General features: G+C 43.1%; 1 protein-coding gene and 1 long non-coding RNA gene across 2 annotated transcripts in view; one reads left to right on the top strand and one right to left on the bottom strand.

Annotated features, from left to right (window-relative positions):
* The window catches only part of GABBR2 (gamma-aminobutyric acid type B receptor subunit 2), an 847,514-nt gene that overhangs the window by 63,188 nt on the left and 761,746 nt on the right, over positions 1-22,580 (bottom strand). The window contains exon 14 of the mRNA XM_054020335.1: positions 18,016-18,126. Within this exon, the coding sequence (XP_053876310.1) occupies positions 18,016-18,126 (111 nt within the window). The remainder of the gene's footprint in view (positions 1-18,015; positions 18,127-22,580) is intronic.
* LOC128832747 (uncharacterized) overlaps positions 8,611-22,580 on the top strand; it is a 113,443-nt gene continuing 99,473 nt past the window's right edge. Inside the window, exon 1 of the long non-coding RNA XR_008444042.1 lies at positions 8,611-8,710. This is a non-coding gene — a long non-coding RNA (uncharacterized LOC128832747). The remainder of the gene's footprint in view (positions 8,711-22,580) is intronic.

Below are 22,580 nucleotides of genomic sequence, written 5' to 3'. Positions count from 1 at the left end.
ACACGTAAATCTCTTGCAATTCCAACTACAACAGTGCCATGAAAATGCCTGTTCTCACTGTCAGGTGATGTAAACAAGAAGCAGGCAGTATTATCTACTGCAAATGTAAACAAACTTGTTTGTCTGAGCAATTGCCTTAACAGGAAGTAGGACGGAGTGGACTTGCAGGCTCAAAATTTTACATTGTTTTATTTTTGAATGCAGGTTTTTTGTACATAATTCTACATTTGTAAGTTTAACTTTCATGATAAAGAGATTGCACTACAGTACTTGTATGAGGTGAACTGAAAAAATTGTTTTTGTAGTTTTTTTACAATGCAAATACTTGTAATTAAAAAATTTAATATAAAATGAGCACTGTAGACTTTGTATTCTCTGTTGTAATTTAAATAACTATATTTGAACATGTAGAAAACACCCAGAAATATTTAAATAAATGTTATTCTATTGTTAACAGTGCGATTAATCAAGCAATTAATCACGATTAATTTTGTTAATCACACAATTAATCATGATTTAATTTTTTTAATCTCCCTAATATTCAACTCTACATTATAATTGATTGACTTCAATAAAATTCTTTAGGTGGGAATTATGACCAACAGACAGGCACCCTCTACAGAGCTTTTCTTTGAATTTTTGAGGACTATTTTTTGTATTAATTTAATGATTTAACTAATTTGATTTTTTCCCAGTCCAATATTGAGATTAACTTGTTGATTTTGCTTTGATTTTATACAGTTGATAGCTGTATTGCTTTATTCTTACTCTAGTTTAATTTTATCAATAGTAGCTTAGCTTTGGGGATACATTTTCTTGATTTTTATGTTTAGTGTTTTAAGTAAATGCTTAAAACTGATACTGAGTCACATTTTAGTAAACAACATGGGTCCAGAACCTTTGAGAACTGAGATAGATATCAGCCAGTCAACCTAGAAGCCTGACTCTTAATTGGTGTTTGATTCTCACAACACATCCCCAAAATGAGATGTGATTTTCACAAAAATGTTTTAAGTATTTACAGCAGCATTGCTTCAGCTATGCAAATATTGCAAAAGGTTGCATCACTAGTACATACAGACAGAATAAAGCTGAATCCTGTTAGACTTTAAAGTGAGTGCCAGAAGCATAGCTATACACAAACCGGGTATACAGAATTAAAAAACATCCTACATGACCCCCAACCAACAGATCATAAATATAAAACAGGTTAGGGCCAGAAGACTTTCACATGATTACCAAAGCAACCTGATGACTGCTTAGTAAGAGAGACTCTTCTTTTTTCAGCAGCAGAGATTTGTATGTTGGCATCAAAATAATAAAAGGTGTGTATTTGTCTAGTGGCCCTGAGCACAATGTACCTGAAGTAAGTATAATTATTAATGAAGAGTAGCATTTGCAAACCTCAACAAATTCAGTCACATATGCTTTTGAAAATGATCTGGTTGTAAGCAAAGGAACATAACAGTTGACATGTGAATATCCAGGCTGATCAGGCTGGGTGTTTGCCAGGGCTTTGTGAGGTCTGTGTGACTGGCTGTTAGGCCCTTTGATTTGTGTGTTTGAGCCCTCCCTGTTAATAAAGATGGTGACCATTTAGGCTAGGTTTACAAGCCAGCTGCGAATTGAACCTCTGACCTGGGAAACAGGAGCATGCTAATGGGGAATTCTGGAGGCAGTTGGTAGGAGGGAGTTTGAACACTATACTTTCTCTCATGGAGCACTGCTATATCAGTAATGATGATGGCTAGTGATGGAACAGTTATGACCTGCAGGGGATGTCATGTTTCCAGACTACCCGAAGACAGAAGGGACTTCCCATTATGAAATGCAAGCTGGTGGCCGTACTGGAAGAAAAGATTTGTGGACCTGAAGAAAGATGTATCAAGCCTGCATAGCACCAGAGATGCTGAAGAGTTCTTGGCCAAATGGATTTGCGCAGCATCATTGGAGAGTCCACAAAGAAAGGACCTGGCAATAAAGGAACTACAAAGCACAGAAATTAAAGAAAAGATTGGCAGCTTGTGTGACTAGAGGAAAAAGAGGAGGAATTTACATGGCTTGAAGCAGAAGAATATGGACAATCTATGAGCCCCTAGAGGGAAGATAACCAGCAGAAATGCTACCTAGTCAATGTTGGTATTGAGCATGTCAGTTGAAGAGAATGCTTCTGAAGATTTTACAGGGAGAATGGTACAGAGAACTTCGGGGTGGGCACGCATACCTGAAGATGGTTCTTCAGCCCAACTCACAAGGATGTAAGGTATGGTCAAGAGCTCTCCAAATGTCCAAAGATAGCAAACCATTTTCACTAAGACTCCATGTTGAGAACATTCTGAAAGGGAAATAAGGACAGCAGGATGCTGTGCTGTCTTCCTGGACCTAAGACAAGATGTGACTGCAAAACTGCATGGGATTCTGATGGCATCAGGCAAAACTGCACTACTGATGACACATATTGGCACCAGTCCAGTTGGTCTTTTCAGAGATTTTTCCTGTCCCATGAGCAAGGGAACACAATATTCTGGAAGCAAGCAAAATGAATAGAGTGATTGGCTTTGTAGAACATTAGGCCATCTTCTATGGTGAGAGGAAGCTGTGTGGTCTGGCTGGCCTCTATCTCAGTATCTCTTCTGGATGGCAGGCTATCTAGACTAATCACATGCGTGTTAACCTAGAAACAAAAAGCGAGGTTGTTAAGGGGGTAAACACACTGCATAAATGCTCAGGCATTTAACTTACATCCCCTGACACCTTGATTTATTACACTCAAGTATTCATGAATGTAAAGAGATGAATTTTTTAGTTGCTTGTACATAGAGTAACACACACAAGAAACTGGAAATGATCATTCATGAGAAGAAGTTTGACCTAGTTGGTATTACTGACACCTGTGGGAAGATTCATGTCATTGGAATGTTAAAATCACCGGATGTACCCTATTTAAAAAGGGCAGAGTGGACAGAAAAGGAAGTTGGGGTGGCACGCTACATTGACGATTCTGTTGCAGAGTTATTGACAGCTCAGAAGCACAGGATCTGCAATTCTTATGGACCAATTTACTAACTACAAAAGCACAAAAAGGAGAGTCCTAGTGGGGGCTTGTTTGTGAACAATAATTGAAAGCTGCTTGAGAACACTTTATCAATTGCCACAAATTCTACACTCACATAATATGGCTACATTGTTAAAAAGTGGTCCTGGTTCAGAGGGAATTTTAAACAAACTATAAATAAATTAAATAAAGACAGTATATGACAAATGGAAAAAAGGAGGAAGTTAATAGCAATGATTATAAATGAGAAGTTATGAAATACAGAGAGTTGATAAGGGAAGCTAAGGATATCAATAAACATTCCATGGACAGCAGTGTTAAGGACAATACAAAAGAATCTTGAAAAATATATCAGGAACAAAAGGAATCCTAGCAATGGGACATTACCAAATGGAGATGGTGCATTTGGCAGTAATGATGTAACACAGGGGTAGGGAACCTATGGATCATGGGCCAGATCTGGCCCACTGCTTCATTTCATCTGTCCCACAGCGCTGGAGCCGCAAGTGCTGGCTCGACGGATTGCCAGATGTCTGGCTGGTTCTGCACAGCTCCCAGAAGTGACCAGCATATCCCTGCGGCACCTAGGAGCAGGGGCAATCAAGGAATTTCCGCATGCTGCCCCACCCCCAGTGCTGGCTCTGCAGCTCCCATTGGCCAGAAACCACGGCCAATGGGAGCTGCAGGGGTGGCATCTGTGGGCACGAGCAACATGCATCGCACAGAGCCCCCTGGCCCCTCTGCCTAGGGGCTGGACATGGCAGCTGTTTCTTGTAGCAGTGCAGAACCCCGGCAGGCAGGGAGCCTGCCTTAGCCCTGCTGCACCACCGACCGGGAGCCACCTGGGGTAAGCACTGCCCAGCACGATCCCACACCCCAACCCCTCTGCCCCAGGTCAGAATGCCCTCCTGCACCCTAAATCCCTCCCAGACCCCGCACTCCACCCCAAATCGCTGTCCCCACCTGCATCCTGAACCCCTCGTTTCTGGCCCCACCCCAGAGCCTAGGGGAAGCCTTGAACTTCCACTCCCCCCCCCCGTGGGGCTGGAGCTGCGACTGCCAGCTTGCCCTGCTGCAGGGGGAAGCTCCGAGCCTCTGCGCCTCCGCCTCCCCATGGAGCTGTGTGGGGCCCATGACTGATTTTTTCTTTGCGTCAGTGGCCCCTGATAGAAAAAAGGTTCCCCACCCCAATGTAACAGGTCAAAACATTAAATAAATATTTCTTTGGAAAGAAGCTGGGTGAAATATTCACATTTTACAGTAAAAATGTGATATTTTCTATTCCAACAGTGATTAAGGAGGATGCTAAAAATATCTACTAAAATTAACAGGACCAGATAACTTGTGCCTCATGAGTTCTCTGGACTGCTGATGTTAGCTGTTAACACATATTGAAATAGTGGGGAAGATCCAAAGATCTAGAAAAATGCTTATGTAGTTCTATTATTTAAAAAAGTTAAGTGCATGTTCTGAGTAATTATAGCTGTTAGCCTGCTATTTTTCCATGGGCAAAAGAATGGAATGAGTGATATGGGAATCAGTCAATAAAAAAAACAAAAGGTGGGAAATATAATTAATGCCAATCAGCATGGTTTTATGGGAAATAGCTTTTTTCATCCAAACACATGTTGCAAGTTTGATCAATAAAATGCAATTGCATTTATATAATACTTGGATTTCTGTAAGGATTTAACTTAGTACTGCATGATGTTGAGATAAAACAAATTAGAATAGCACATTGTGATGGGACAGACAAATCCTATGCTACGCCTGAAGGGTTTAAGGGCCCTCCGGGTCTGCCAAGTATGCTCTGGCTGGAGAAGCAGGTTAAAAAGGAGCTCAGAAGCCCAAGCAAAATGTGGTGGACAGGCTGCAGGAGAGACAATTCTTCTCTGGGAATCCAAGTAGAAGGCTGAGCCTGAGACGGACCAGCGAGCGAGTAAAGTCCACAGGCAGCGCCTTCTCCAACCACCACCCCCTATAGGTCTGGCAGGACTCCATTCATTTGGACTTTTTTTTATTAGGCTATTGACTGTTTGGACTGTAGTAGCCACTCTCCAAACTGAAGAAGCACATAGATAGGAAGTAGCGCAGTATGGCAGATTTAGACGCCCCGAAAGAAGGAACCTGTTGTTGTTACTTCTCAGAGCCCTGGGCTGGGACCTGGTGAAGCGGGAGGGCCCAGGTCCCCCTCCCAAGCCCCATTTAAGGGTAAAGGCCTAGATGCAGGATGAAACCAAGACACTTTTAGCCTAGGGGGAGGAACCACACCCACCCAACAGAGAGATAAATGGACACTTGGCCCATCACAACCCGTATCACACACATAATAGATTAAAATCCAGTTGATAGATCTCAAAAAATGTAATTGCTAATGGAGAACAATAAGCAAAAGGGTGTGTTTCTGTGGGGGAGCCACAAAGGGATCAGTTCTTGACCCAATACTATTTAATATTTGTATCAATGATCTGAAAGAAACAACATTATTACTTGTAAAGTTAGCAGATGACACAAAGATTTATGGAGTTGTAATGAAGAGGACCGGTAACTATTACAGAGTGATCTGGATCACATAAGAGTGTGGTATGATTAAAAAACAGTGCTTTAATATGGCCAAATCAAAACGATACATCTAGGAGAGAAGACAGTGTGCTGTACTTTACAGGATGATTATATATATGACAATATTCTATGGGTGGCAGTCAAAGAGAGACACATTCAAACTGGAAAAAAGGGGCAAAATTTTAACAGTGAGAGTAATTAATCACTGGGACCTAAAGGATGTGGTAGATTCTCCATTACTTGAAATCTTTAAATCAACGTTAGATGTCTTCCTATAACCACAAGTTATTGGACTTCATGCAGGAATTACAGGGTCAAATTCTGTGGCTAGTTATGCAATGGGTCACACTAGATGACCAAAGTAGAACACCAGATTGGGACTTACAAAACCTGAGATCTATTCCTGGCTCTGACATTGTCCTTCTGGATGACCATGGCCAAGTAATTTCACCAATGTTTTTCAGTTTCCCCATGTGTAAAATGGGATAATGATTCTTACCTGCTTTGTAAAGCTGTTGAGATCCATTCATGAAAAACTCTGTATAAGATGTGAGTATTATCATTACTTCTGGCATGAAAAGTTATGGTTCTGCATTCACATGCTAAAAGTAGGATGTGACAAACAGTGCACCAGCCAAAGAGAAAACACACAAGGGCCTTCAAGGGACTGCTCTCAGTGGACAGGGAGTGTATATTTATGGGTTTCAGAGTAGCAGCCGTGTTAGTCTGTATCCGCAAAAAGAACAGGAGTACTTGTGGCACCTTAGAGACTAAGAAATTTATGAGAGCATAAGCTTTCATGGACTACAGCCCACTTCTTCGATAAGAAGTGGGCTGTAGTCCACGAAAGCTTATGCTCTCATAAATTTCTTAGTCTCTAAGGTGCCACAAGTACTCCTGCTCTTTCTGTGTATATTTATGGTACACATCAGTGGCAGTAAGAAAATAATTTATAAGAAGTGTATTCCTTAGTTTAGCTCTTCACATAGAAATACGCTGACAGGAATTATCTAAAAACAATGATTAGACAGAAAGGAGTTAAACCTTAGGCAACACAGGTGTAGATGGTGAATAGACAGGTGCCTTGTTGTGGCACCACTTGTCCTCAGCCTGATAATGTCAGAGCTGAAATCAGGTTATGGAAGGAAAACCAGAAAAAAAAAAAAAAAGGCTTATGCCAATCACAGCACCTATAAACATATCAGAGAGCCAACTGTAATGGACACACATCTATCAGCATCTACCATCCCTTGCTATATGTAAAGTGAACCATCTCAACATCAGCAGGAATCCAAAGCTAGACATGGAAGTGAAGGTCACCTGGCTGGCGCACACAGAAAGGCACAACGTCAGGAATTAGTCTACTCAACTTCTGTGTAGAGACACTTACTAAGGAATGCCAGAACACCATACTCAGGCTTAGAGAGCAATGATGTAAATATGCAGCATGGCAAACAAATGTGGTCACATAGAAAATTAATCTGTGGCAGAGGTCATTTAACAAATACAAAATCCATGTTAGCAATACAAAATCAGTGCAGTACAGAAACATTGCAGTGAATAATGAGAGGACACAAAGCAGCCATAAATCTATGTGGAGCCATGTTTCAAAAACTGTGATATATTATAAACACAACATATTATATGTACAACCATCTCTGAAAAAATCATACCAGCGCAGGCTTTCTTGCCTCAGAGATTCACCATGTGGGTTGGGGAACAGCCAAGAGACCTTCCCCTCTGGAAGAGCCCACAGTCCAGGTCAATTGGGAGGTTTGGGAGGAACCCGGGCCCACCATCTACTCCGGGTTCCAGCCAGGGCCCTGTGGACTGCAGCTGTCTATAGTGCCTCCTGTAACAGCTGCGTGACAGCTACAACTCCCTGGGCTACTTCCCCATGGCCTCCTCCAAACACCTTCCTTATTCTCACCACAGGACCTTCCTCCTGGTGTCCTCAGTCCTCCAGCAGCGCGCGCACACACACACACACACACACACACACACACTCTCTCTCTCTCTCTCTCTCTCTCTCTCTCTCTCTCTCTCTCTCTCTCTCTCTCTCTCATCTCCTTGCACCTCTTGCTCCCAGCTCCTCACACTCCCACCACAAACTGAAGTGAGCTCCTTTTTAAAACCTAGGTGCCCTGATTAGCCTGCCTTAATTGATTCTAGAAGCTTCTTAATTGGCTCCAGGTGTCCTAATTAGCCTGCCTGAACTGGTTCTAGCAGGTTCCTGATTACTCTAGTGCAGCCCCTGCTCTGGTCACTCAGGGAACAGAAAACTATTCATCCAGTTACCAGTATATTTGCCCTCTACCAGACTCCTGTACCCCACTGGTCTGGGTCTGTCACACTGTTTAAAGACAGCATATGTGGTCCACCTTTCTGTTACTCTGAGCACAAACCAGGAAGAAACTGAAGCCAATACAGGAGAAACCTCCATGCTGTCAGCAAGAGTTTCTTCAGCAGTCGCTACTATTAATGCTCTCTTAAAGTACCTACAAGTACACAAATATAAGTCTTTTGTGTTTGCTTACTGCTGTATACAGTATGTGGAAAATGTGTAAGTACTGTTTTGGGGAATCGCTGTACAATTTATTAATTCTGTTTGAGATTATGAACTAGCCGCATACATCTTTATCAAGCTGCAAACTCCATTTTTATTACAAGGCTGTTTTTTGCCTCTCTGCTGTTTTTTTTACTTCCATTGTGAAATTCCAAATGATGATGGCACAGGTCTAACATCAGAGAGTCACTAAACTTTGACAATCATCCATTTGAATGGAGCATCCTTGGACAAAGATGGCTCTGACCCAGGACAAAAGTCTGAACTGGGATGTGGGGGTGGTGGTGTTCTAACTAAGTAATGGATCAGCAAACAGGGGACCTTGATCACTTCAAAAGGCTGATCCAAAGGTCACCTGGCAAAAAGGATAAAAGAAAGGATCTCTCACTAGTCATTTTGAGAGAGAGGCAGAAGAGATCAGAAAGACTCCATGATTCAGGGAAGCCATGTTCAGGAGGGTGGGGGAGAGGAAGTGTCCTGGACTCCACAGAAGACTCTGACCTCAGCCCAGAGAATGCTCCAGAGTGGTAAGGAAACTGAGAAAGGGAAAAGTGTCTAGATCTGTGTATTCCTTGTGCTAGCTAATGTAAAGAATGGTTTCCAAAGCCAATCTCTGTCTGTCTACTTTTCACTATCATGTGTTCCTGAAGAGTGAACTGTAAACTCAGAGCACCCAGGAGGTTAGTCTTCTGGGAAAGGATGTGCTTAAGCTACTGGGGAGGTCAGCACTGGTCCTGGAGCCTAGGATAGCTGGGCCTCCTGGTCCCATTTCTGTGAAGGAATAACAGACAGAGACCCTGTGGCCAGGAAATGTGCCAGAGAGGCCAAGAAAAGAGAATGCTACAGCCTGCTCAGTCCAAGGGAGGTTTTAGGGCTTTAGAAGCCTTGTCAGTGTCCAGCAGAGGGAGCTTTGCCAGAGCTGTGCATTATTTGTCTCTTATGGAACTCTTTGTTGTTGTGTATATTTATCAATACATTCATGCCAACAATTTCAGGGGACTTCTGATTTTGGGAACCTAAATTTTTGTATTCTCAATTTGAGACACCAGAGACACTTTAAATAATTTTTGCCCAAGTAAATGAATAAGCCACATCATATAGTCCCCATCCCCCAAATATTGTATTGATGGGTACATAATCAATGTCAGCTGCTTAAAGCTAGATCCACAATGGGGACTCAGTGTTGCAATATCTAATGTTTAGGTGCCCTTTTGCCTAGTGGAATGCACAGCCCAGGCTCCATCTACAATGCATGGGCTGAGTTTGGTGCCTAAGAATGGGATTTGCAAAAGCCATCAAGATGAGTGGGGAGCCACCTAAGCTAGCCAGTAGGAAATGCTGAGGAGAAAGGAGGGGCTTAGGCACTACCTTCTCCTCATGCTGTGTTTTATATAGGGCCTGATCAGGTAGGTGAGAACACCTAGCTTGTGAAACCAACTGAGGCTTAGACATGAGTTAGTAGCACGACGTCAGGACTTGTGACTTTGTGCATGTCCACTAGCAAAAATGAAGCCACCTAAGGGACTTTGAGAGCAGAAATGTAGGCCGTACGGACTTTAGACTACCGAGTTAGGTGGCAGCTGAGTAGAATTTTGTGAATCTAAATTTTGGACTTGTGCACCTAAACTGGCACTTAGGTCCCTAAATTCCTTTTGTGTATCTATCTTAGTGAATTATGTGAAATAACTGAAATGAATGTTATAGATTGTTGAGTTTTGTATCTCAAACCCTTCCAATATTTTTCACAATGATATAATTGGCTTCTATTTTCTGTAATACTGGCAAAGTATCTGTCTTGCATACAGAAATATTAAACTTGTGATAATGAGATGAAAAATGTTCCTAAGGTTCTCAGACAAAACAAAAAACCCCCAAACCTACAATAGGACAAAGGTGCAATGATGACAAAAATAGCCTAATTAGTAAGAGAGCATCTTCCTTTTTCAATAGCAGAGATGTGTGTTACGGTAAGGCACCAAAATAATAAAAGGTATGTATTTGGCTAATGGCTATGGAACACAGTACACCTGAAGTAACAGCCTTTGCAAACTTCAAAATATAAGGGTATGTCTACACTACGGGATTAATCCGAATTTAGATAATTCGGATTTGAGAAACAGGTTGTATAAAGTCGAAATGAGTGCGGCCACACTAGCACAGTAATTCGGTGGTGTGCGTCCAAGTACCGGGGCTAGCGTCGATTTCTGCACCGTTGCACTGTGGGTAGCAATTCCATAGCTATCCCATAGTTCCCGCAGTCTCCTGCGCCCATTGGGATTGTGGGTTAAGATCCCAGTGCCTGATGGGACAAAAAACATCGTCGCAGGTGGTTCTGGGTACAGCCTCACTCCCTCCCTCCCTCCCTCCCTGCATGAAAGCAACGGACGGCAGACAACCATTTTCGCGCCTTTTTTCCTGGGTGGGTGAACACTGCAGACTCCATACCACGGCAAGCATGGAGCCCGCTGAGGTCAAGACAGCACTCATGAATATTGCAAACACCTCGCGCGTTCTTGTGGAGTTTATGCTCAGCCAGGACCAGAAAAACGAGGCGAGGAGGCAGCGGCGGCGGCAGCGCAGCGACAAGCATGATGAGGACATGGACACGGACACGGACACAGAATTCAGTGAAACCACAGGCCCCAGTGCTTTGGAGATCATGTTGTTAATGGGGCAGATTCTATCCATGGAACGCCGATTCTGGGCAAGGGAAACAAGCACAGACTGGTGGGACCGCATAGTGTTGCAGGTCTGGGACGATTCCCAGTGGCTGCGGAACTTTCGCATGCGTAAGGGCACTTTCATGGAACTTTGTGACTTGCTTTCCCCTGCCCTGAAATGCCAGAATACCAAGATGAGAGCAGCCCTCACAGTTGAGAAGCGCGTGGCGATAGCCCTGTGGAAGCTTGCAACGCCAGACAGCTACCGGTCAGTCGGGAATCAATTTGGAGTGGGCAAATCTACGGTGGGGGCTGCTGTGATGCAAGTAGCCAAAGCAATCACTCAGGTGCTGCTACGAAAGTTAGTGACTCTGGGAAATGTGCAGGCTATAGTGGATGGTTTTGCTGCAATGGGATTCCCTAACTGTGGTGGGGCAATAGACGGAACCCATATCCCTATCTTGGCACCGGAGCACCAAGCCACCGAGTACATAAACCGCAAGGGGTACTTTTCAATGGTGCTGCAAGCACTTGTGGATCACAAGGGACGTTTCACCAACATCAACGCGGGCTGGGCGGGAAGGGTTCATGACGCTCGCGTCTTCAGGAACACTACTCTGTTTAAAGGGCTGCAGCAAGGGACTTACTTTCCGGACCAGAAAATAACCGTTGGGGATGTTGAAATGCCCATAGTTATTCTTGGGGACCCAGCCTACCCCTTAATGCCATGGCTTATGAAGCCATACACAGGCAGCCTGGACAGGAGTCAGGAGCTGTTTAACTACAGGCTAAGCAAGTGCAGAATGGTGGTAGAATGTGCATTTGGCCGTTTAAAAGGTCGCTGGCGTTCATTATTGACTCGCTCTGACCTCAGCCAAAGAAATCTCCCCATTGTTATTTCTGCTTGCTGTGTGCTCCACAATCTCTGTGAAAGTAAGGGGGAGACCTTTATGGCGGGGTGGGAGGCTGAGGCAAATCGCCTGGCTGCTGATTACGCGCAGCCAGACACCAGGGCGATTAGAAGATCACACCATGAAGCGCTGTGCATCAGAGAAGCTTTGAAAACCAGTTTCATGGCTGGCCAGGCTACCGTGTGAAATATCTGTTTGTTTCTCCTTCATGAAAACCCTCCCCCTTTACTGACTGATTTTCTGTAAGGAACCCACCCTGCCCCTTCCCCCAGCTTTCTTTCAAACCAAATAAAGTCACTATCATTTAAAAATCATTTATTCTTTATTAATAGATTAGAAAAAGAGGGAGGGAACCCGGGTGGTATTTGGGAGGAGGATTGCTGGGAAGGAAAAAGCCACAAAGAAAAGGTTAAAAAAATGACAGCCTTTTGCTTGGGCTGTCTACTGGGGTGGAATGGGAAGGTGTACGGAGCCTCCCCCCCCGCGTTCTTACACGTCTGGGTGAGGAGGATACGGAACATGGGGAGGGGGGAGGGTGGAACAGGGGCTGAAGCGGCAGTCTGTTTTCCAGCAGCCGTTCCTGAACCTCCACCAGACGCCGGAGCAGCCCCAGCGTTGCATCCTTCATCCTCTGGTCTTCCTGCCGCCATCTCTCATCTCGATCGTCTCTCCTCTCCTCACGTTGGTCCCTCCTCTCCTCACGTTGGTCCCTCCTCTCCTCACGTTCACTGACTTCTTTCCTATACTTTGAAACTGTTTCCTTCCACTCATTCAGATGAGCTCTGTCACTCCTGCTGGATTGCATAATTTCAGAAAACATGTCCTCCCGCGTCTTCTTCTTACGACGCCTTATCTGTGATAACCTTCGGGATGGAGGAGGGAGGCTTGAGGAATTTGCAGCTGCTGTAGGGAGGGGAAAAAAGAGAGAATTGTTTTAAAAGCTACATTTTGCAGAACAATGCTTATACTCTTTCACGGTGACCAACACTGTTCACATTACATAGCACATGTGATTTCTGTGCAAGGTCGCATTTTGCCTCTTAATGCTGAGTGCTTGTGGCTTTGCTGCTAGAGATCACAGGTCTGGGCAACAGAATTCGGCTTGCATGCGGCCATGGTAAGCCATTGTTTTACAGCTTCTGCACCCTCCTTTCCCACATACCAAGCATAGCCTGTAGAGTGCTGCAGAAGCCTGGCCAATCTCAGCCAGTTGGGGGGGGGGGGCAGTGTGGGGGGGCTTGTCTGGGCCCCTTCAGGCAAGTAGAGTGCTGCGGTTTTTCTGTTAACATTCAGCAGCACCAGAAAACAAACTAACCCCCCCCCCCGCCATGAATTCTCTGGGATGATCACGGTACCCCTCCCCCCACCGCATGGCTGGTATCAGGGAAGATCCCTGCAGGCACCAAACTACCCCCCCCCCCCGCCGCCGACCCCCCCCCTCGCCATGAATTCTCTGGGATGATCACGGTACCCTCCCCCCACCGCGTGGCTGGTAACAGGGAAGAACCCTGCTAGCCAAACGCGGAAAACTTCAGGGCCAATTTCCCATCTGCGCTTGGCTAACTGCAGGGAAGGATTTATTTTCCGCCACAGGCAAACAGCCCAGTAGGAACGGCCACCTCTGTCCCCTTAATTAAGTTCCCGTATTTCAACCAGGTTACCAGGAGTGATATCACTCTCCTGAGGATTACACAACAAGATAAAGAACGGATGTTGCTTGAATGCCAGCAAACACCGGGACCATACGCTGCTAGGCTTTGTCAGGCAATGATACCAGATTACTTGCTGCAAGCATGGCGTGGTCAAGTGTCCTACCATGGAGGAGGGAATAAGGATGCACTGCCCAGAAACCTTCTGGCAAGGCTTTCGGAGTACCTCCAGGAGAGCTTCATGGAGATGTCCCTGGAGGATTTCCGCTCCATCCCCAGACACGTTAACAGACTTTTCCAGTAGCTACAGACTTTTCCAGTAGCTGAACTGACCGCGAATGCAAAGTCAGGCAAAGTAATCATTAAAAACCGTTTGCTTTTAAAACAAGTTTTATATTTTAAAAGGTAAACTCACCTGAGGTCCCTTCCATGGGGTCAGAGTCTTGGGTACTGGCTTGGGAGGGTACTTCAGTCAGGGTGAGAAAAAGATCCTGGCTGTTGGGGAGAATGGAGTGCTGTGTGCTCTCTGCAAGCTCATCCTCCTCCTCCTCCTCCTCTACCCCATCGGCAGAATCCTCAGGCGTCGAGACTATCCCCGACCCAGAATCCACGAACAAAGGTGGGGTAGTGGTGGCAGCCCCCCCTAGAATTGCATGCAGCTCGGCGTAGTAGCGGCATGTCCGCGGCTCTGACCCGGAGCGACCGTTTGCCTCCTTTGTTTTTTGATAGGCTTGTCTGAGCTCCTTGACCTTCACGCGGCACTGCTCAGAGTCCCTATTGTGGCCTCTCTCCATCATGCCCTTGGAAATTTTTTCAAAAGTTTTTGCATTTCGTCTTTTAGAACGAAGTTCTGCAAGCACTGAATCCTCTCCCCATACAGCGATCAGATCCAGTACCTCCCTCACGGTCCATGCTGGTGCTCTTTTTCGATTATCAGCCTGCATGGTTACCTGTGCTGATGAGGTATCTGTGGTCACCTGTGCTCTCCATGCTGGGCAAACAGGAAATGAAGTTCAAATGTTCGCGGGGCTTTTCCTGTCTACCTGGCCAGTGCATCCGAGTTCGGATTGCTGTCCAGAGCGGTCACAATGATGCACTGTGGGATAGCTCCCGGAGGCCAATACCATCGAATTGCGGCCACACTAACCCTAATTCGAATTGCTAAAATCGATTTTGGCGCTACTCCGCTCGTTGGGGTGGAGTACAGAAATCGATTTAAAGGGCCCTTTACATCGAATTAAATGGCGTCGTTGTGTGGACGGTTACAGGGTTAATTCGAATTAAAGCTGATAAATCCGAATTAAAGTCGTAGTGTAGACCAGGCCTTAGTCACACATCCTTTTGAAAGCCATGCAATATGGCTGCCAGTAAATGAGGGACAACATGCACATGACCCAGAATGTCTAATTGACCATAATAATGAGTAGCTAACGATACATATGCTCTAGTTTACTTTTACTACTATAAATTATGACAGTAAGTACAGAAGGTTACACAACATTCATTAGGCTTGATGCTATCCTAGGGCTTGTCTACACTGGCAATTTACAGCGCTGCAACTTTCTGGCTCAGGGGTGTGAAAAAACATCCCCCCTGAGTGCAGCAAGTTTCAGCACTGTAAAGCACCAGTGTAGACAGTTCACCGGTGCTGGGAGCTGTGCCCCTCGTGGAGGTGGGTTTTTTTTAGAGCACCACAGTTGCCAGTGTACTGTAAGTGATTTGCAGTTTCCAGGTTGGGTAGGTTTGTGTGTTAGCTCTGCTCAAGCTAGTGGCTACAAATAGCAGTGTAGCTATAGCGGCACAGGCGGTGGCTTCAGCTAGCCACTCGAGTACTTAGCTGGGCCTCAGACTAGGTTGTACATGGGTGGATTGCCTGTTCTGCCACCCACATTGTTACAGCCACACTGCTATTGTTAGTGCGCTAGCTTGATCAAAGCTAGCATGTGTACATCTATCCAAGAGGGAAATTACACCTCCAGTTGCAGCTTAGATATACCCTAAGGTCTTGCTCCTGGAACAATTAATACATATACCTCTCTTTACACAGAGAGTAGTCCCTTTGAAGTGCATGGGACTATTCATACCATGTCAAGCTAATAGTCTGTAAATCTTTGCTGGATTGGGGCCTAAATCTGTGGAGACCTAAATGGTATTTGCATAACGATTTATCTGCAACAACCCAGAAAATCTATTTAAACTGTATGGTACTGTTGAAGTTGAATGTGTTTGTAATTAAATACAAAAGCAGATTTGCAATTTAGTGTTAGTTGCTTTAATTGTCTCTATCCCACAAGTTTATGGATGAATGTATTAGTGTTCAGTTCTCCACATGTCGCATGTATGGAATTTTGCTCAGCATCCAAAGTAGTGTTTGTGATAGGCAAGAAAAGATTTAGCAACATTCTCAGCAGCCAAATGATCAAATTCATACTAATCTATAATTCTTAGTTGACGCTTACATTATTTTTATTTAATTAGTAATGAATTTCTCATCAGGCTATGCAAAAAAAAACTATATTAGGACAAAGGAGCAATGATCATCAAATCAGCACCTACTCAAATATGTAAGAGTATCTTCCTTACAGAGATACCATCTGAATCTAGAGCACAAAAATAAATACTTTCATGTTATCATAAATGTTACACTGACGGCCAAAATGTTTCAAAGAAAATGTTTAGTCAAAAAATGGTCATTTTATCCAAAATGAAATTTAAAACAACAACTCGTTGACTTTTTTAAAAAATGCACCATGTGAAAATTTTCTTGGAATTTTTTTTATAAAAAAATAGAAAGTTGTATTGGAAATATTCTTGAATACTTATTTCTGCATTTTTTTAAATAAATTGCAAAAATCAGTTCACTTTGAACCCTTCAACATTTTTCAGAATTTTAATTTAATTTTTGACCAGCTCTATTACACCATTATAGGTGAACCAGACAAAACTTTGACATATTAACTCGTATGAACAGAATTACAGAGAAAAATGTAGCAAACACCAATGCCTACTTTTTACATATGAAAATGCAGAGTGAACATTTTACAATTTTGTACGCTGATGTTGGCACTTAAGAGGTTTGGCCAATGATGTCCTTGCATACCAGTTATGGTCCTTTTGACCTAACACTATGAAACTATATTACAAACCTAAACATGCAAAATGTGTAAAATCTGGTTACAGTTCAAGAATGAGAGTTTCCTGCTAGCAGTGACAAATTGGGAAGAAACAGTAGATAAAACAGAAAATTACTACAAAAATCAAAGCAACCCATTCATTAAGACAAATGACATACCAACTATTAAGGTGGGAGAGGTAATATCTTTTACTGGGCCAAGTTCTGTTGGTGAGAGAGACAAGCTTTTCAAGCTTACACTTGTCTCTCTCACCAACAGAAGTTGATCCAATAAAAGATGTTACCTCACCTCACTTGTTCTCAAATATCCTGGGACCAACTCGGCTACAACAACACTGTATATATCAATCATCATGCAGCCTTTACATTGCAAAGTATATATATATTATGGTAAAGTTTAATGACTTGTCAGCAATTGAGTACTAAAAACATGAACTCTGTGCTCTTTCTAGTTATAGGGATGCACTGATTTTAAATGGGAATTGTCTGCACAGATCTGAGGGCAGATTGTGTCCCATATTTATTGGCTGAAAAAATACAGTGCATGTCTCCTAAAATCCTTTCTAATTTTCAGAAGTAATCTGCTTTCCCAGTTAGCTAGATCTTACATAGGTTTGGTTTAACAGAAAGTTTACTAGTTACATAGAATTAGTCATTAGCATTATGAAATTCAGAAAGAACCAAAATAGTATTGGTAGATATTTCGAGAAGTGTCTAAAGCCTTGGCTACACTGGCAATTCACAGCGCTGCACTTGCTGCGCTCAGGGGTGTGAAAAAACACCCCCCCGAGCACAGCGAGAGCAGTGCTGTAAAGTGCCAGTAATCAGCGCCTGCAGCATTGCATGCTCACTCGCAGCGCTGCAAGCTATTCCCCTTGGAGAGAGCTCTCGCAGCGCTGGCGGCGCAACTACACTTGCGCTTCACAGCGCTGCCGCGGCAGCGCTCTGAATCCGCGAGTGTAGCCAAGGCCTAAGTAATCTGGAGTGACTTTCAATTGGATTGAGGCCCCTAAGTGTATGTCTACACTGCAATTAGACACCTGTGGCTGGCCCAGAGCTCAGGCTGTGGGATTGTTTAATTGTGGTGTCGAAGTTCCGGTTCTGGTTGCAGCTGAGCTCTGGGACTCTCCCACCTGACAGGGTACTACAGCCCAAGCTCTGCCCTGAGCCCAAATGTCTTCACTGCAATTAAACAGCCCCTTAGCCTGAGTTCCACAAGAGATTTAAAGACAATTCACATTTTCTCACTCATATTCCTACTCTTTGATTGCCAAATTCTTTAGTTTGCATTATACCTATTAGGTTAATGCTTTAGTGTTCTATTTAATAATGCCCTTGTTACTTAACATAATATCACATCTGTTTTAAAAAGATTTATTCAAGGACTTTTAAACTTACATCTATTCATTAGGAAATCTGTTTATTTTTTACCAGAGTAGCCACTAGACAGCACTGCTATGTAAAGCAAGCAATACTTACCATGAGCAGCCCTTTGTAGGCATAGACAATGCCAAGCCAAATGGTCATGTGAGTGTTTTCACAGTGCTCTAAAATCGGACGAATGGAAATATCTCTGCCGGCAGGGTCCGGCTAAAAGGGAAGAAAAAGTAAAGAGTAAAATATTTGAATTAATTTGACATGTACTTATGCCTCAGAAGCCATTTCATTCTGTTCCCAGTAGGTTGGGAAACACATGTATTTGTGTGTAAAAGAAAAGCCAACTTTAGTAAGACTTTTGATGGTGTGGTTCCATAAGGCTGCAAAGAAGCTTTGTAAAGATTAGTAATTAGGGAATTGAACGTGATAGGTGGATTCATGCTTACCCTGCTACAGCAAAATAGAAGGCAGAAGGACTGTTCATCATATGTGCAATGACTCTTTAATACTGCCAATCACATTAATCTGTTATAGTTTAAACAAATAACTAACTACCATGAAAAAAATATCCAGGAAGGCATTCTGCGTAACTGAAGGGAAAGAAAACAACTCAGTCTTTTTGATTTGGACAGCTAATTTGGTAAAAATAATAAAAAAGCTAATGGTATAGCTCAAACATGCAGCCATGAAAATATATATAGTTAAAAATCACTCTTCACGTTTTGTGTTATTGATCAATGGCTGAGTATGCAATGAGACACATTGTGGTATGTTCCAGACTATTTTTTGTTTTGTTTTATTGCCCTGAGATAAAACAAGTGCTTGGATTATGCTATTGCTATTGTACTACAGAAACTGCAGCAAAAGCTCAGTTTAGAATATAACCCATCCCCAAATCCCCTTGAGACCAAGTGAAACTCTGTACAAATTAATGCTGCTAGAAACCCTCATAGCTTTCACTCACCCTCAGAAAAGAGGATAGTGCAGCAATGCATGCCTTTTGTACCTGGTGTGACAAAATTCAATGGGCCCCAACTCCCAGGGCCCTGTGGACTGCAGCTGTCTATAGTGCTTCCTGTAACAGCTGCATGACAGCTACAACTCCCTGGGCTATTTCCCCATGGCCTCCTCCAAACACCTTCCTTAGTCTCACCACAGGACTTCCACCTGGTATCTGATAATGCTTGTACTCCTCAGTTCTCCAGCAGCACACCCTCTCACTCTCAGCTCCTTGCGCCTCTTGCTCCCAGCTCCTCACACTCACACCACAAACTGAAGTGAGCTCCTTTTAAAACCCAGGTGCCCTGATTAGCCTGCCTTAATTGATTCTAGCAGCTTCTTCTTAATTGGCTCCAGGTGTCCTAATTAGCCTGCTGCCTTAACTGGTTCTAGCAGGTTCCTGATTACTCTAGTGCAGCCCCTGCTCTGGTCACTCAGGGAACAGAAAACTACTCATCCAGTGACCAGTATATTTGCCCTCTGCCAGACTCCTGTACCCCACTGGTCTGAGTCTGTCACACTGGACATAATTTGCAAATTAGATTAGTGATTCTAACTGACTTGCTGTGTTACTTTGACAGGAATATTCTGTTGTACCAATCTATCCAAAGCGGTTGTGAACTCTTATCTTGTTTTCCTTTTGAGAAGAACCTGAAATATGGGCACAAATGTTCAAAGCAACTCACTATTTCCAATTTAAAATGATGGTCTAGATCTTCAGCTGATGTAAATCACCATGTGCTTCACTTTATGTACATGTGCAGTACCAGTGGAAGTCACTACAGCCAGTTCCTTTTTCAGCTGGCTACATGTATAAAATCTATGAGGCAGAAGAATATTGATTTATCTGAGCTACGGAAAAATCAGTTTTTCTTTGACTCAAATATAGAAGTGATTTTTTCATAGAAGGATTTCAGAGAAAAACTGACCATTATTCTACGGGTCAGTCTTGCTCCCATTAGTGTCAGTAGGAATTTTCCCAGAGATTTCAATGAGTGCAGAATCAAGCCCCTACTCCATTTCCCTCATCAGCCCTTCCACATGTAAAGCACGATTGCCTGGCTACTGCTGACCTCAGATAGCAACAAAGAATAAAAAAGACAGAAAAAAAAAAAAGAAAGAAAAGGAAAGAGGATTGTGGGGCATGTTTCTCACAATCCATAGTTATTTCCTTGCACCCTTGGCACAGAATGACAGTTACGTTCACCCCTTCCCAGTAGTAACCCTGAATAGGATAATCTAAATCCTAAAAATCTCTCAAATAAAAGAGGTCCCAGAGGAGGATTCTACCTTTTCATAAGTAGTGTATGGCCCCACGCTGACAGCCACCCATCACCTGCAACTCCCATTACCATCAACATGAGCTACAGGTGCTCATCACCTCTCAGGGTAAGGCTGCCAGGTAGCAGAAAAATATATTACAATGCTACTAATGTGTGTTTGGGATCATTAAAAATGTCTCCTTCTCCCTGATCAGGGACAAGATGTTTCATAATGCCAAAGTCTTTATGTACTGAATGTAATTTGACATTCCAAACTGAAGATAAAGCTTTCTGGATTTTCCATCATTTATGATTGACATGGAGAAAAGTTCAGGTGAGAGTTGCTATCTTAAAAATTCAGTAGTGTCAACATTTTCATATGAACAGGACTGTCCTGAAGATACATTTTCTCTAAGTTTCTAAACCTTGTCTTAGCTCATTACAAGGCCAAAGAGTTTTTTTTAAATACAGGACTGATCTCCCATACATCTTTGAGTTCTGGCGTGCCACTACTTGCATCCTTTTCTGAGTTGTGAGATAATTATTTCAGTTCCATTCTTTTCAGATCTACAGTATTCCCAAAAATGTTTAATTTTTAGCAGTGGGGAGCTACACTAGTTCACACCCACTCAGGATCTGGGCTCATGTCTTTTCAGCTACGTCCATCCTCTGCCCACACCCCTTCTCCTTTTTACCTCACATTAGTGGAGTGGGGTTTGAGACCTGCACTCAATGAACACCTGATGCTTCACCATATTTGTGCCTGCGTGGAAGCCTGGACTCATGCTTGCACTGAAACTCAACAGCCTTGTGCTGTTTGCTGAGTATATAATGATTTACAGGGTCAAGGTGCTGTCCAATATTTTGACGTGTATGCACAAAGCGTCACCGAATGGCTGCCGTACTACTCAGCCATAGGCAGTGAAATGCTTACTCTTCTGTTTTTCACTATGGTATTTCTTTCCTAAAACAATGTAGTTATGTTCAAATTAGGGCTGTCAATTAACTGCAGTTAATGCACATGATTAACTAAAAAAAATTAATCATGATTAAAAAAATTAATCACGATTAATCACAGTTTTAATTATGATTTAATTTTAATTTTATATTTATATGAATTTATATATAAACTATAATTTAATTATAATTTTGCATTGAATTAATCGCACAGTTAAAGAATAGAATACCAATTGAAATGTATTAAATATTTTGGACTTTTTTCTAAATTTTCATTTATATTATATTCTGTGTTGTGATTGAAATCAAAGTGTATATTATTTTTTTATTACAAATATTTGCACTGTAAAAATGATGAACAAGAGAAACAGTATTTTTCAATTCACCTCATACAAGTACTGTAGTGCAATCTCTTTGTCGTGAAAGTACAATTTACAAATGTAGATTTTTTTGTTGTTGCATAACTGCACTCAAAACCAAAACTTCAGAGCCCACAAGCCCACTCAGTCCTACTTCTTGTTCAGCCAATCGCTAAGACAAACAAGTTTGTTTACATTTACAGGAGATAATGCGGCCCTCTTCTTTTTTACAAAGTCACCAGAAAGTGAGAACAGGCATTCACATGGCACTTTTGTAGCCAGCATTGCAAGGTATTTACATGTCAGATATGCTAAACAATCATATGGCCCTTCATACTTTGGACATCATTCCAGAGCACATGTTTCCATGCTGATGACGCTTGTTAAAAAAATAATGCGTTAATTAAATTTGTGACTGAACTCCTTGGGGGAGAATTGTATGTCCCCTGCTCTGTTTTACCCATATTATTCCATATATTTCATGTTATAGCAGTCTCAGATGATGACCCAGCACATGTTGTTCATTTTAAGAACACTTTCGCTGTAGATTTCACAAAACGTAAAGAAGGAATCAATGTGAGATTTCTAACCGACCCAAGGTTTAAGAATCTGAAGTGCCTTCCAAAATCTGAGCGGGATGAGGTGTGGAGCATGCTTTCAGAAGTCTTAAAAGAGCAACACTTCAATTCAGAAACTACAGAACCCGAACCACCAAAGGAGAAAATCAACCGTCTGCTGGTGGCATCTGACTCAGATGATGAAAATGAACATGCGTCGGTCTGCACTGCTTTGGATTGTTATTGAGCAGAACCTGTCCTCAGCCCGATTCGACAGGGCCCCGGCAGGGATGACTCACTCGGCGGTGCTCCAGGTCTTCACCCCAGGTCTTCGGTGGCACTGAAGGACCCGCCGCCGAAGACCCAGTAAATAACTGCCCAGTGAGTACATGCCTCCTGCTGCATCTGACCCCCACCCATGTCCTGTCCCCAACTGCCCCCTCAGAAACCGCAACCCATCAACCCCCCCCCGCTCCTTGTCCTCTGACGACTCTTTCCCAAGACCCCCCACCCTAACTGCCCCCCAGGACCCC

The sequence above is a fragment of the Malaclemys terrapin genome, chromosome 2 (genome assembly GCF_027887155.1).
Source record: "Malaclemys terrapin pileata isolate rMalTer1 chromosome 2, rMalTer1.hap1, whole genome shotgun sequence".
In the NCBI taxonomy this organism is placed as follows: domain Eukaryota; kingdom Metazoa; phylum Chordata; order Testudines; family Emydidae; genus Malaclemys; species Malaclemys terrapin.
The sequence above is the reverse complement of the archived record's forward strand: the minus strand, read 5'-3'. Positions and strand labels throughout refer to the sequence as shown.